The sequence below is a fragment of the Pelophylax lessonae genome, assembly GCF_965119305.1.
Source record: "Pelophylax lessonae genome assembly, chromosome: 3".
Taxonomy (NCBI): Eukaryota; Metazoa; Chordata; class Amphibia; order Anura; family Ranidae; genus Pelophylax; species Pelophylax lessonae.
The window spans coordinates 309,408,334-309,422,305 of record NC_138770.1 but is presented as its reverse complement, the minus strand read 5'-3'; the positions used below and the strand labels follow the sequence as shown (position 1 = coordinate 309,422,305).

At 41.6% G+C, this 13,972-nt stretch overlaps 1 protein-coding gene across 1 annotated transcript in view; it reads right to left on the bottom strand.

The window, feature by feature from the left end:
* The window catches only part of ECEL1 (endothelin converting enzyme like 1), a 193,558-nt gene that overhangs the window by 28,798 nt on the left and 150,788 nt on the right, over positions 1-13,972 (bottom strand). The window contains exons 15-17 of the mRNA XM_082252142.1: positions 11,781-11,846; positions 8,144-8,239; positions 3,471-3,547 (exon numbers count right to left, since the gene is read on the bottom strand). Of these exons, the coding sequence (XP_082108268.1) occupies positions 3,471-3,547; positions 8,144-8,239; positions 11,781-11,846 (239 nt within the window). The remainder of the gene's footprint in view (positions 1-3,470; positions 3,548-8,143; positions 8,240-11,780; positions 11,847-13,972) is intronic.

The following is a 13,972-nucleotide window of genomic DNA, read 5'->3' as shown; positions in this document are numbered from 1 at the left end:
TCCATTGAATTGCACCGTGAACATGTCAAGAAGGTTCTCGGCCGCCTAAGAGACCATGGATTATACGCAAAGGCTGAGAAATGCGAGTTCGAAAAGGAATCAATCCAATTCTTGGGACTCGTCATTTCCACTTCTGGGATCTCCATGGACCCCCAAAAGGTCAAATCGATCCTCGAATGGCCCACTCCCACAGACAGGAAGAGCACACAAAGGTTCATTGGCTTCGCTAATTTTTACCGCAAGTTTATCAAGAACTTCTCTGCCATTATCCTTCCAGTCACCCAGCTAACAAGGCAAGGCACCCGTTTCCAATGGACACCAGCAGCACAAGCTGCGTTTGACCAGTTGAAGACCCTATTCACTACTGCACCTATCTTACGACACCCAAATCCCGCTTTGCCCTATGTTCTCGAGGTGGATGCTTCAGAAAATGCCGTAGGTGCTATCCTGTCACAGCGTTCAGGTACGAGATCTCTTCTTCACCCTATTGCCTTCTTTTCCAGGAAACTCAGCCCAGCAGAAAGGAACTACGATGTTGGAGACCGGGAATTACTGGCCATCAAGGCGGCCTTGGAAGAATGGCGCTACCTATTAGAAGGAGCATTTCACCCTATCCTGATCTTTACCGATCACAAGAATCTGGAGTACCTCCGAACAGCTAAGAGACTGAAACCACGTCAAGCCAGGTGGGCACTGTTCTTTTCTCGTTTTACCTTCCATATCACCTACAGGCCAGGCTCCAAGAATGGCAAACCTGATGCGCTGTCCCGCATGTACCCAGAGGACGAAGAGTGTCACCAAGTAGACACAATCCTGCCATCCCAAAGTTTTCTACTTTTGCAAACGGATCTGTTAACACAGCTGAAGCAGGCGTCCATAAGGGATGTTCTACCATCAGGTATGTGCCTTCAGGAACAAGAAGGTCTTTTCTTCTATAACCAAAAAGTGTTTGTACCTCCAGGTCTACGTGCCAAGGTCCTCGGCCTGTGCCACGATCATCCCTTGGCAGGGCACTTTGGGATATCTAAAACGGTTGACCTGGTACAACGGTCCTTTTGGTGGCCTGGTCTGAGGTCCGACTGCCGTAATTATGTTAGCACCTGTGGAATCTGCATCCGGAACAAGAATGACAAGGCCAAAGCCTGGGGTCTACTAAGGCCCTTGCCCATTCCCAAAAGGCCTTGGGAAATGATAAACATAGACTTTATCGTCGAGCTCCCTCCTTCTGAAGGATTCACGACCATCTTTGTGGTGGTCGACAGATTAACAAAGATGGCCCACTTTATCCCTATGTCGGGAACTCCCTCAGCAATGGAAACTGCCCAAACTTTCATCAAGGAAGTGGTCCAGCTCCACGGGGTTCCTAGCAACATCACCTCAGACCTGGGGGTGCAATTTACTTCGAGATTCTGGAGAGACCTCTGCAAAACATTGAAAATTGACACGTACTTTTCCTCAGCCTATCATCCGCAAACAAACGGGCAAACGGAGCGTACAAACCAGACCCTGGAGCAGTACCTCCGGTGTTTTTCATCATTTTCACAAGACGACTGGGCATCACTTTTACCCCTAGCAGAGTTTGCATATAATGATGCAGTGCATTCAGCCACGGGCCAAGCCCCGTTTTTTGCAAACTATGGGTACTTCCCAGCCTTTATACCTGATGTGATGCCTGATTCCTTGGTTCCTGCAGTCCAGGAAAGAGCCACATTTTTGCAAACCAACAACAAGCTATTGCAAGACGCCATTGTCAAGGCACAGCAAGACAACAAAAAATGTTTTGATAGGAAGAGAAGGGGAGATCTAAACCTCAGACCGGGAGACAAGGTTTGGTTATCCACTATCAATCTGAAACTGTCATGTCCGTCTAAGAAACTGGGGCCTAGATATATCGGTCCATTCTCTATTAAGAGACAAATCAATCCTGCTGCCTATGAACTTTCACTCCCGGAAACATACAAAATTCACCCTGTCTTCCATGTATCCTTACTGAAGCCTACAAGACCCAATCCATTTCCTGACCGTGAGTCGGATCCACCTCTGCCTGAAATTATTGATGGCAACGAAGAATACGAGGTTGAAGCAATATTAGACTGTAGGAAAAGAGGAGGTACTGTCCAGTACCTGATTAAATAGAAGGGCTATGGCCCGGAAGAAAATTCATGGGAACCAGAAGCCAACCTCCATGCTACGGATCTAATACAAACCTTTTTTCAGTTTCATCCTGAGAAGATGTTGCAGATGGGCATCCGGAGGCTGCCCATTGGGGGAGGGGCAATGTAAGAGACGCTCAGTGCGCATGCCCGGGCACACTGGAAGGAATGTGCGAATGCGCATGCGCCAATGCGCGAACGTGCGTACGCAACGTGCGCACGCAATTGGCACCAAACGGACTATTTATACCAAGCGGTGACAGGAGCACATTGCTGAGTGGTCTTTCAGCTTGTGTTCCTGTTTACTTGTGCCCTGACCTGCTTGTGGATTTCCCGTTATACTGACCCGGCTTGCCTTTGACTCTCCTTGGATTCCTGCCTGCCTACCTGTGACCTCAGCCTGTGTTTGACCCTGCCTTTGCCTTATGCCTTTGTACCTTGCTGCCAGACTGTGTACCGACTTCGGCTTGTATCCTGACTCCGCTTCTGTCTCACGTTCCTGTACCCGTGCTGTCCGGCTGTTGACAACTCCTTGGCTTGTGTTCCGACTTCGCTCCTGCCTTCTCATCCAGCATCACCGAGTTCCAGTTCCAGGTGTTCATCCGGTGATCCACAGCCATCAGTCTTCTGCCAAGACATCACCTGCTATACCGGCCCTCGTGCCACTCTGTGTCCTACACCGCCTGTCATCTCTATCAGGGGTGTTGGACAGGAGGTGCAAGAGAAGCCCCCTCTACAGCTTGGTCTCCACCAGGTACGTGATAACAACAATGTGAGGGGTGTACTCACTTTTGTGAGATACTGTATATTTACCCTCATAAGCACTTGATATTTAAATGTAGAAAATGTGTGTGTGTTTCACTAAAATTGACTAGCATTCTTTTGGAGGACATTCTGGTGAGTAAATAAATAGGGTTATTTTAGGTTTTATCCACCAAGCAGAGGATTTTTTTACCATCATGTACCATATGTAGTTTCTTAGGTTAAAATGCTGCCCTGTTTTTTTTTTTTTTTTTTAATGACCAACTAGACAGAACCACTAATGTCCTTAAAGTCTGGTGAATGCTGTCCACTACCATGCCAGCCAAAACATCCAAACCTACAACTAGAAATCCCATCACAAACAGCAAGGAGAGCAAATGTCAACTGTATCATGGCAACATCTAGAAAAAGTTGTTCTGCACACGGGTAGGTTTTGGATAAAACCAATAAAAATGTGCACTAGGTGACAAAAACATGTTATGTTGACAGGCTGATATCATCTTTAAAAAGAAAAATAATCTTTCTGGAAAATTAGCTTTCATGTGTTACTCCCACCGGTAATGCTCAGGAGCATGTTTATCCGTCAGGACCTGAAGATAAATAGACTGAGATCTCCTCTTTATACACCAGTTCTGAAAAATGAAAAACAAATGACATTCTCATTATTTTTCTATGATTTATAAACCAATTCTAGCCACAGCACTTAAATTGGAAATAAGTTTATGCACAAATATGAACAGTTAATTGTGTCTTTAAATAATTTCAGGATATGTGAGGGAAGAATAAAGGGTAATTGCACTTTATTCCAAAAAAACAGTATGCCATCCCTCCTTCCTTATCAAACTCCTACATATAGACTTCACATGTAGATTTCATAACATAAGCACAGTCTGTGCTAATAGATAACTTTGCTGCTAGCAAAGAACCAATATATTTGAATTCCCAACAGATAAATGCTAATTGTAAATAAAAGCTTACTAATTATAAATACAATCAATTAAATCTCTATATATAAAGTGAATGTATCAATAATCAATAAATGGTAATATTACATAAATAAATAAAAAACACTGTGCAAACAATAAAGCATTCAAACAAAATCATATACTGTATATATAGTATATTAATTGAATGTTCAATTATATACTGTAAAAGGTTCAAAGCCAGTCTCCCATTGTACATGCACAAGCTGTGATCTGACATGCTGATCCTTGAAATCACTAAAACTGGAAGTTGGTGTCCTGCTATTGCCATTGATGAATGTCTAGAGGTCTGTTAATTACATGCCTGGCTATTCTCTGTGGTGGAGATCTTTCATATTTGGTAAAAGGCCAACCTTATTTGTGGCGAAGAGCAAAAGTGTCTTGGTTGTCTCTCTAAGATACACTATATTTCCAAAAGTATTGGGACACTTGCCTTAACACGCACATGAACTTTAATGGAATCCCAGTCTTAGTCCGTAGGGTTCAATATTGAGTTTGCCCACCCTTTGCAGCTATAACAGCTTCAACTATTCTGGGAAGGCTGTCCACAAAGTTTAGGAGTGTGTCTATGGGAATGTTTAACCATTCTTACAGAATCGCATTTGTGTGTTCAGGCACTGATGTGGAAGAGAAGGCCTGGCTCGCAATCTTCGCTGAAATTCATCCCAAAGGTGTTCTATCGGGTTGAAGTCAGGACCAGTCAAATTCCTCCACTGCAAACTCGCTCATCCATGTCTTTATGGACCTTGCTTTGTGCACAGGTCCAAATCATTTGGCGGAGGGGATTATGGTGTGGGGCTATTTATAAGGGGTTGGGATTGGCCCCTTAGTTCCAGTGAAGGGAACTCTTAAGGTGTCAGCATACCAAGACATTTTGGACAATTTCATGCTCCCAAGTTTGTGGGAACAATTTGGAGATGGCCCCTTCCTATTCAAACATGACTGGAAACCAGTGCACAAACAAGGTCCATAAAGACATGGATGAGCGAGTTTGGGTGGAGAAACTTGACTGGCCTAGGGACTAAGACTGGGATGCCATTAAAGTTCATGTGCGTGTAAAGCAGGCATCCCAATACTTTTGGTAATATAGTGTAACTGAAACATCAATCCCAGGCTTGATTAAATAAAGCAAACATGTATGACTTGGTCTAAACTATTATTATTGGTAGCAGCTCACAGGTTGTAGAATTATAATTAAGTTATACAATTTCCTGAAATACTTTACATTTTACAACATACCCCTCTATATCTCAAAAAGCAAATTTGCTGTGTTAAACCAAATTTGCAATTATGTATTTTTTCAGGTGTTTGAAAGCTCTGAACTTTGGAAAGTTGGCTACTTCACACTCAGTGGTGATGTCACCTGTGAGCTATAAAAATTTCAGATAATGAGGTAGCATGGAGATATCAACTTCCATGCTGTAACCTTTTTGATACTATAACAAAAAAAAAAAATTGGATGAGCTACAGATAAGCAAGAATCAGTCTATCCCTGTGTTGTGCAAGTTGCTTGCAGTTTGGGTGTGTTTTACTGGAATGATTCAGCCAAGCTTACAGTTATCCAGAGTGTGGGTGTTGGATCATTTCTCAAACATTAGTGCACCCTGCTGGAGGGAGATAGTAATGGCCTATGTGCCATTTACTACATCTCTTTACACTTGTGAATTTACATTTTACAACAAATACAATAAACCTCCTTGTAATACTAATAAAAAAATACATAAACAGCAAATAAAGAATATGCTATATATTAATATGAAATTATTTAAGTTTTAATATTAAAAACAGTATAGATAAAGTATACTAAATTACCTCAATAAAATAAATTCGTATAATTATTGGCATCATGTAAAAATGTATTAAAATAATATATTTTTAAAATCTAAATAATACAGTATATAACACTGTTTCCAAGGATATGCAATTTTATTATTTTCATTTTATTCAAAGCCTTTCATAGTCTGTGCTATTCATAAAGATAAGATTTGCAGCAGATTCACCTAAAAAAACTCCGCTTTACATTACACATTATCCAACATTTACCCAGGAAAACATTAGCTGGCAGCACATTAGCAGTGTATGTGTGGCAAATTCAATACTGAAAATATATGTAGATTTAGTGGGTCTTTAGAAATATTCCCCATATCTCAGTTTGTCATGCCATGAGCAGGTTCTTTTTGCCCAACCCAATGCAACAGGACTATTTAAAAATGTGAAAATCCTGAATGCAGTCATCTTCCAGTTGTACACCAAAGGACCTTTCAGTCATATTTGTGGGCTGTGTCATATGCATCCATGCACACGGGGGTACCTCTTACACGGAACGCACTCATCAATGCCTGGAACCAGGCGGAGACTGTGGTCATGTGAAGAATCTAACATTACCACTTAAGGACCGCCCAAAGCAGATATACTTCGGCAGGGCGGCTCTCCTGCACGAACTGACATACCTGTATTGGACACAGCAGGAGCCAATCAGTGGGTCGGGCGGACGCGATGTCCGCCGGGACCAGCGGATCGTTCGAAGGGGAGGCAAAATGACGATCTGCCTATGTAAACAAGGCAGACCGCCGTTCTGTCAGAGAGTAAGATGGAGATCTTGTGTTTCTGCTAAGCAGAAACACAGATCTCTGTCTTCCTCCAGTTAGGCCACCCCACACATAGTTAGAAAGCACTCCCTAGGAGCCCACTTAACCCTTTGAGCACCCCTGATGTTAACCCCTTCCCTGCCAGTGTGATTAGTACAGTGACAGTACTTTTTTTTTTTTTTTGCACTGATCACTGTATTGTATTGGTGTCACTGGTCCCCAAAAAGTGCCACTTAGTGTCAGATTTGTCCGCCACAATGTGGTAGTCCCGTAGAAATCTCTGATGGCCGCCATTACTAGTAAAAAATTAAAAAATTCCATAAATCTATCCTATAGTTTGTAGACACTATAACTTTTGTGCAAACCAATCAATTTACACTTATTGGGTTTTTCTTTACCACAAATATGTAAGCAGAATACATATTGGCCTAAATTGAAAATATATGTTTTATAGCATAAAGTAGAAAATAATGTTTTTTTTTCAAAACTGTCAGTCTTTTTTTGTTTTTAACGCAAAAAATAAAAACCTACGTGGTCAAATACCACCAAAAGAAACCTATATTTGTGGGAAAAAAAGGACATACATTTAATTTGGGTATAGCGTTGCATGTCCACGCAATTGTCAGTTAAGGTAGTGCAGTGTCATATCGCAAAAAATTACCTGGTCATTAAGGGGGTAAAACCTTCCGGGGCTGAAGTGGTTAAGGCAGATCCACAACTTTTACACTTCACTGAAGAGCATTCAGTGTGTGCAGTAATAATACAGAGTTCCTCTGAAAAGTGTCTTGTTCTATGTGATGACACACTGTAATTTGTATGTTTGCATTAGGAGGGATGTGCTGAGCTTGTGCCCACTCCTTCAGTCCAACGTACCTCTGTTTCCTAACTCCCAGTAACAAAATTGGGTCCCATCGTGCACATAGTGGGGTCCTCATGCATGCTCTTCCCTTGCTAATGGAGGACCTGTCACCTTTACCAGGTATCACACCTAACGACTGGTTGCTTGTGTCTTGAACTTGCATTTGGTTTCTTTTAGCAACTACACTCCTCTTTTTGTCTTGCCAAGGTAACCTTTCTGTAGCGGTGTTATTTCATACCCCATAGTGCTGTTACAGACCCTGGTTCTTTTAGATTCACCAGAACCCACGTGCACCCCTTTGAATAACTTCAGGCCAGGCTCAGAACGGTTAATAAAACTTAACCGGACAGATGTAGCATAAGAGTTCAATATGAACATTGTCCTTTCCCTAATCCTCACAAGAGAAATGTTGTGGCCCATGCATATCTCCAAGAGGTGAGAGTCCATAACGGCATTGTCCATGGCTTTAAAATGTCTTCCGAAAACCCTGGTTTCCTCTGTAGCGCCAACGACTGCGCTCACAGGTGATACTGGAACTCACTGGACCCACCGCAACCTGCCTTTTTGGACCTCAGCTGTCCCCCATTTTATTGCAAAGGTGGGCTGGCTAAGTCTAAAAGCACAGGAACTAAGCAAAAAACACTTAACCCTTTCCCCAGCCTAGGCCGGCCGTTGGCTCACATACTTCAACCTGCCTACATATTGCAGCATTGAACTTTCTTATAAATGACTCTACTAATTATTTAGTACCATTCTGACTTTCCACTAAACACTGATGACAAGAAGCTACTTTCTTACCTGTGCGAAAGCAATGAAGAATAGCTGATCATGAGTGTATTTCAGACGAGGAAGGGGTCGCTCTGGACCATTTTCTCTTACCCATTTTTGGTAAGCCTGAAAGTATACACAATCAGATGACAGTAGGTAGCATACATAGAATACATAGTGAGAGCAGTGGAAGTGTTCACCCAGAGTATATTGTCAATACAAAGAGCTTTGGATGCCAGCAGGGCCGGATTAAACAATAAGTACAGGGGGCCATTACCCATGAGTTTACATCACTAACAAGCCCCCTTTAGTGGCACACAATCACTCTCAGTTACACACCTCAAATCACTTGGTAACCAGCATAACAGTGATCACACTTCACTCTACTCTTACAGCAGTGAGCGAACCACTGTCAGGAAAGCAGTGACTTGAGCTGGTTGCTTAATCATCAGTCCACTCTGCTATAAAGCTCAGCTTTTCTTGTACCAACAAATATTAACAAAATACAGTAAATAATATTTTCAAAGATATATAAAATTATTTTTACAGTGTATATCGAATATATTTGCTAAATTGTGTCAGTTTGGAGAGGTGTGGGATATACCCTCCTGCTTCTCTTGTCCATCCCCAGTGCTTTTCTGTACTTCTCCTCTCATCTGCTGTAATGTTACTCTCCTCCACCTACAAAATCCCTAATATGCTATCCATTCCATCCCCCTTCAACATATAAGTAGGGCAATAACTTCACATAGTGAGGCAGAAATCTTACAGAATGACCTGAACAAAATAACAGAGTGGGCAAATACATGGTAATTGAGGTTTAATGTGGAGAAGTGTAAGGTATTGCACTTAGGGACTAAAAACATAAACGCCCAATACGCTTTGGGGGGGGGGGGGGATCCCTGGGGGAATCAAAAATGGAGAAAGATCTGGGAGTCTTAGTAATAGCATGCAATGTCAAGCTGCAGCTGCCAAAGCCGGCAGAATATTAGTTTGCATAAGGAAGGGGATGTATTCCAGAGATAAATCTATAATTCTACCACTTTATAAATCACTGGTCCGACCACATCTGGAGTATTCTGTCCAGTTCTGGACACCAGTCCTCAGAATGGATGTTACAGTTACAAGATTGTGGAATTCTCTACCACAAGTGGTAGTAACTGCAGGGAGTATGGCTACTTTTAAACGACTCTTGGATGTACATCTCAAGGATCATAACATTCAGGGGTATGGGAAATTATTGCATCCACACACACCTACACAGGTTGAACTGGATGGACTATTGTCTGTATTCAACCCCAACAACTATGTAACTATGTAATATTCCCTGTACTGTGTCCATCCTTCCCCACCAGTGTGGACCCGTGTGTTGATCACATATTGACACATACAGGTAAGCCTATGTATTACCACAGCATAGTGATATGGTGCCATTTGTGCAAGGGTGTGGGCAATTAATTCTCTTGGTTTATAGGACCAATATATCAAAACTTCAACCCCCTTTAACCACTTAAGCCCCAGCCCTATTTCGGACACTTTTTGTTCACAAGTTAAAACCAGTATTTTTTCCTAGAAAACTACTTAGAACCCCCAAACATTATATATATTTTTTTAGCAAAGACAAATAAAATGTCGGTCATTGCAATATTTTTTGTCACGCGGTATTTGCGCAGCGGTCTTTGAAACGCCATTTTTTTGGAAAAATTTTGAAAAATCACATTTCACTGCATTTAAAAAATACTAAACAGTAAAGTTAGCCCATTTTTTTTGTACATTGTGAAAGATGATGTCACGTCAAGTAAATAGATACCCAACATGTTACAGTTTAAAATTGCGCCCCCCCGTGGGATGGCAGCAAACTACGGTCAATAGAGATCTCAATTGGCGACGCTTTAAATTTATTTAACGGTTACCAGTTTAGAGGTAGAGTGTAGCTTTTTTTTTTAATTATTGCACATGCTCTGGCGAATGCGGCGATACCTCACATGTGTGGTTTGAACAGCGATTTCATTCGCGGCTCGACTTCCGTATACGTTTTTTTTGTGCGCGAGCTAACGGTGACGGGGGCAGCTACATTTTTTTTTTCTTATTTATTTATTTTTTTTAACTTTATTACAGGTTTTAAAAAAAAATAAAAAATCTGATCGCTTTTATTGCTGTCACAAACAATGTAAACATCCCTTGTGACACCAATATGTAGTGACAGGTACACTTTATGGAGGGATCGAGGGTCTAAACTCCACTACACTTCCATGTATGCAAAACGCCGAAAACGGCGTTTTTGCATACAGCCGGTTTTTAAATTTGCCGCTTTTTGCAGCACGGTAACCCGGAAGTGACGTCATGGATGCCGCCTCCGGGTTACGTCATCGGAGACCCGATCGATGCCGTTTCCGGCATTCATCGGGACTCCATCCAGCCGCTGGGTGCTCGGGGCTCCCGGTGGGACGGGAGCCCCGAGCAAAGTCACGGAAGGTGGCGGGAGGGGGGGGGGGAGCCGCATCGGTCGTTACGGACGGAAAGCCGACCGTTGACACTAAACCACGGTACCGGGATGGTGTCTCTAGCTAGAGGCATCATCCCGGTATAACCCCGCAAAGTTTGCCGACATAGATCTACATCACTATGCGGTAAGTGGTTAAAAGGTCTGTCACCATAAAAACATACCCCAAAAACACAAATATCCTGGTCATGTACCAAATCATATTCAGTAATGTGCACACCGCAATGGCTCTCTTCCTCAATCTCACAATCTCAGGCTCACTGAAGTTTTAAACCCATATTTCTCATTTTTTCTCTCTGCCCAAGTAGGTGGTGGTCCCCTGAACAAAAGTTTGCCCAGAGGTTGTCACATACCTTAATCCAGCCCTACATGACATACAGTGGGGAAAATAATTATTTGATCCCCTGCAGATTTTGTAAGTTTGCCCACTTACAAAGAAATAAAGGGTCTATAATTTTTATCATAGGTGTATTTTGAATGACAGAATATCAACCACAAAAATTCATGAAAAAAGTTGCAGTTCAGTGAGTAATATAAGTATTTGATCCCCAAGCAAAACATGACTTAGTGCTTGGTGGTGAAAACCCTGTTGGCAAACACAGAGGTAAGACGTTTCTTGTAGGTGATTTCCAGGTTTGCACACATCTCAGAAGGGATTTTGGTCCACTCTTCTTTACAGATCTTCACTAAATCCTTACGTTTTCTCAGCTGTCGCTTGGCAACTCAAAGTTGAAATCATTGAAAAAATGTAGTGAAGTAAAAGTGGAAGTAGGAGAAAAAAATTCTACTCCAGGAAAGTACAGATACCGCCTTTCGGTACTTAAGTACAGTAGTGAAGTAGTTCTACTTAGTTACTATACATCTCTGGTACTACATGAGCTCATACTGTAGCCAGGCTGTGGGAGCCAGAATTATTGTTGATTGCTAGGGGATCAAATACTTATTTTACTGACTGAACTGCAAATCAATTCATAACATTTGTATCATGTGTTTTTTTCTGGCTTTTTGGTTGATATTCTGTCTCTATCATTTAAAATACATATATAACAAAAATTATAGACCTTTCATTTCTTTGTAAGTGGGCAAACTTACAAAATCTGCAGGGGATCAAATAACTATTTTCCCCATTGTATAATAAATATTTTAGAAGTTTAAGATACTCACATAATATGCCAATTTAAGGCCGCCCATATCAGCAATATTTTCACCTAATGTTAATCTTCCATTTACCTAAAGAGAAAGAAAGTGGAACAGAGCTGCAGTTATATTTATGTCTCTAATTTTCTCTGTGTGTTTAGATATACTACTTCACCAAACTTTACTAGGTTAAATTCTCATTGGTTGCATTAAAAATTAAACTGTGTTCAGACTATTCACAGTAAAGTATTTGTGTAATGAACAAGCAGTAAAGGCACTTTAAAATAAGCCCACATTCACCTCTGTACCTATAGGCATTGCGAATAATCTAATTTTCAACGTCCACAACCGTGAACGAAATATCACCTTTTTCTTCTATGAAAACAAAATCTTGGCAGTCAACCCTCTAAAGAAAAGAAGCATCAGGTGTTTCTATGATAAGGATATGTAAATACTGTAGTTAAATCACTTCAATACCCCTTTCACCCCCTTCCTGCCCCGGCCAGAAGGTTCAGCTCTAAGTTCTTTCACACTTTGAATGACAATTACTCAGTCATGCAACCTTGTACAACTGTCATGTGATCGCTGTGATTTGTCACAGCAATCACATGGTACTGGGGGATAATCCATTACAATGATCTGTCAATGGGTGACAGGTCACACCACAACATGGCCTGTGCCTGGGAGGACATCATATGATGTCTACACAGGATGAAAGAGCTCCCGCTCAGCTGTCATTTGTTTATAGGCCGGGTGGGAAGCAGTTAATGTCCATTTTATATATAATAAACTCCACGCTAAGGGTTAAGTGCTTGGTGTAACTGCTTCTCCCACTCAGAGTAATCCCAATCAAACCAAAACAAAATGTATGCTGCCCTACTATTTGCTTGATCTGCAATAAAATGCTAAATATTAATACTTTCTCAGTGCTGTAAATGATCCCCTATAAATAAACAATTCATAATATTAAAGTGCTCTGTGACCGAGTGACAATTCATATATAATTCATATAGTGCTATGTGCCTAAACAAATTTCAAAACAGGTCATACAGTAAGGGGAAAAAAATTGTTTTATTCCCTGCTGATTTTGTACATTTGCCCACTGACAAAGAAATGATCAGTCTACAATTTTATTGGTAGGTTTATTTTAACAGTGAGAGACAGAATAACAACAAAAATATCCAGAAAAACTCATTTCAAAAAAGTTATAAATTGATATGCATTTTAATGAGTGAAATAAGTATCTGACCCCTTCGTAAAACACGACTTAGTACTTGGTGGCAAAACCCTTGGTGGCAATCAGAGAGGTCAGACGTTTCTTGTAGTTAGCTACCAGGTTTGCAGACCTCTCAGGAGGGATTTTGTCCCACTCCTCTTGGCAGATCCTCTCCAAGTCTTAAAGGTTTTGAGGCTGACAATTAGTAACTCGAACCTTCAGCTCTCTTCACATATTTTCTATGGGATTAAGGTCCGGAGACTGGCTAGGCCACTCCAGGACCTTAATGTGCTTCTTCTTGAGCCACTCCTTTGTTGCCTTGGCCATTGTTTCTAGGGTCATTTTCATGCTGGAATACCCATCCCTGACCCATTTTTAATGCCCTGGCTGAGGTAAAGAGATTCTCACTCAAGATTTGACGGTACATGGCCCCGTCCATTGTCCATTTGATGTGGTGAAGTTGTCCTGTCCCCTTAGCAGAAAAACACCCCAAAGCATAATGTTTCCATCTCCATGTTTGACGTCAGGGATGGTGTTCTTGGGGTCATAGGCAGCATTCCTCCTCCTCAAAACACAATGAATTGAGTTAATGCCAAAGAGCTAGATTTTGGTCTCATCTGACCACAACACTTTCACCCAGTTCTCCGATTCATTTAGATGTTCATTAGCAAACTTCCGACCGGCCTGTACATGCGCTTTCTTGAGCAGGGGGACATTGCGAGTGCTGCAGGATTTCATTTCTTCACAGTGTATTATGTTACCAGTTGTTTTCTTGGTGACTATGGTCCCAGCTGCCTTAAGATTATTGACAAGATTCTCCATGTAGTTCTGGGCTGATTCCTTACTGTTCTCATTATCATTGAAACTCCACGAGGGGAGATCTTGCATTGAGCCCCAGACCGAGGAAGATTGACAGTTATTTTGTGTTTCTTCCATTTGCAAATAATCGCACCAACTGTTCTCACCCTCTCAACCAGCTGCTTGGATGGTCTTGTAGCTCATT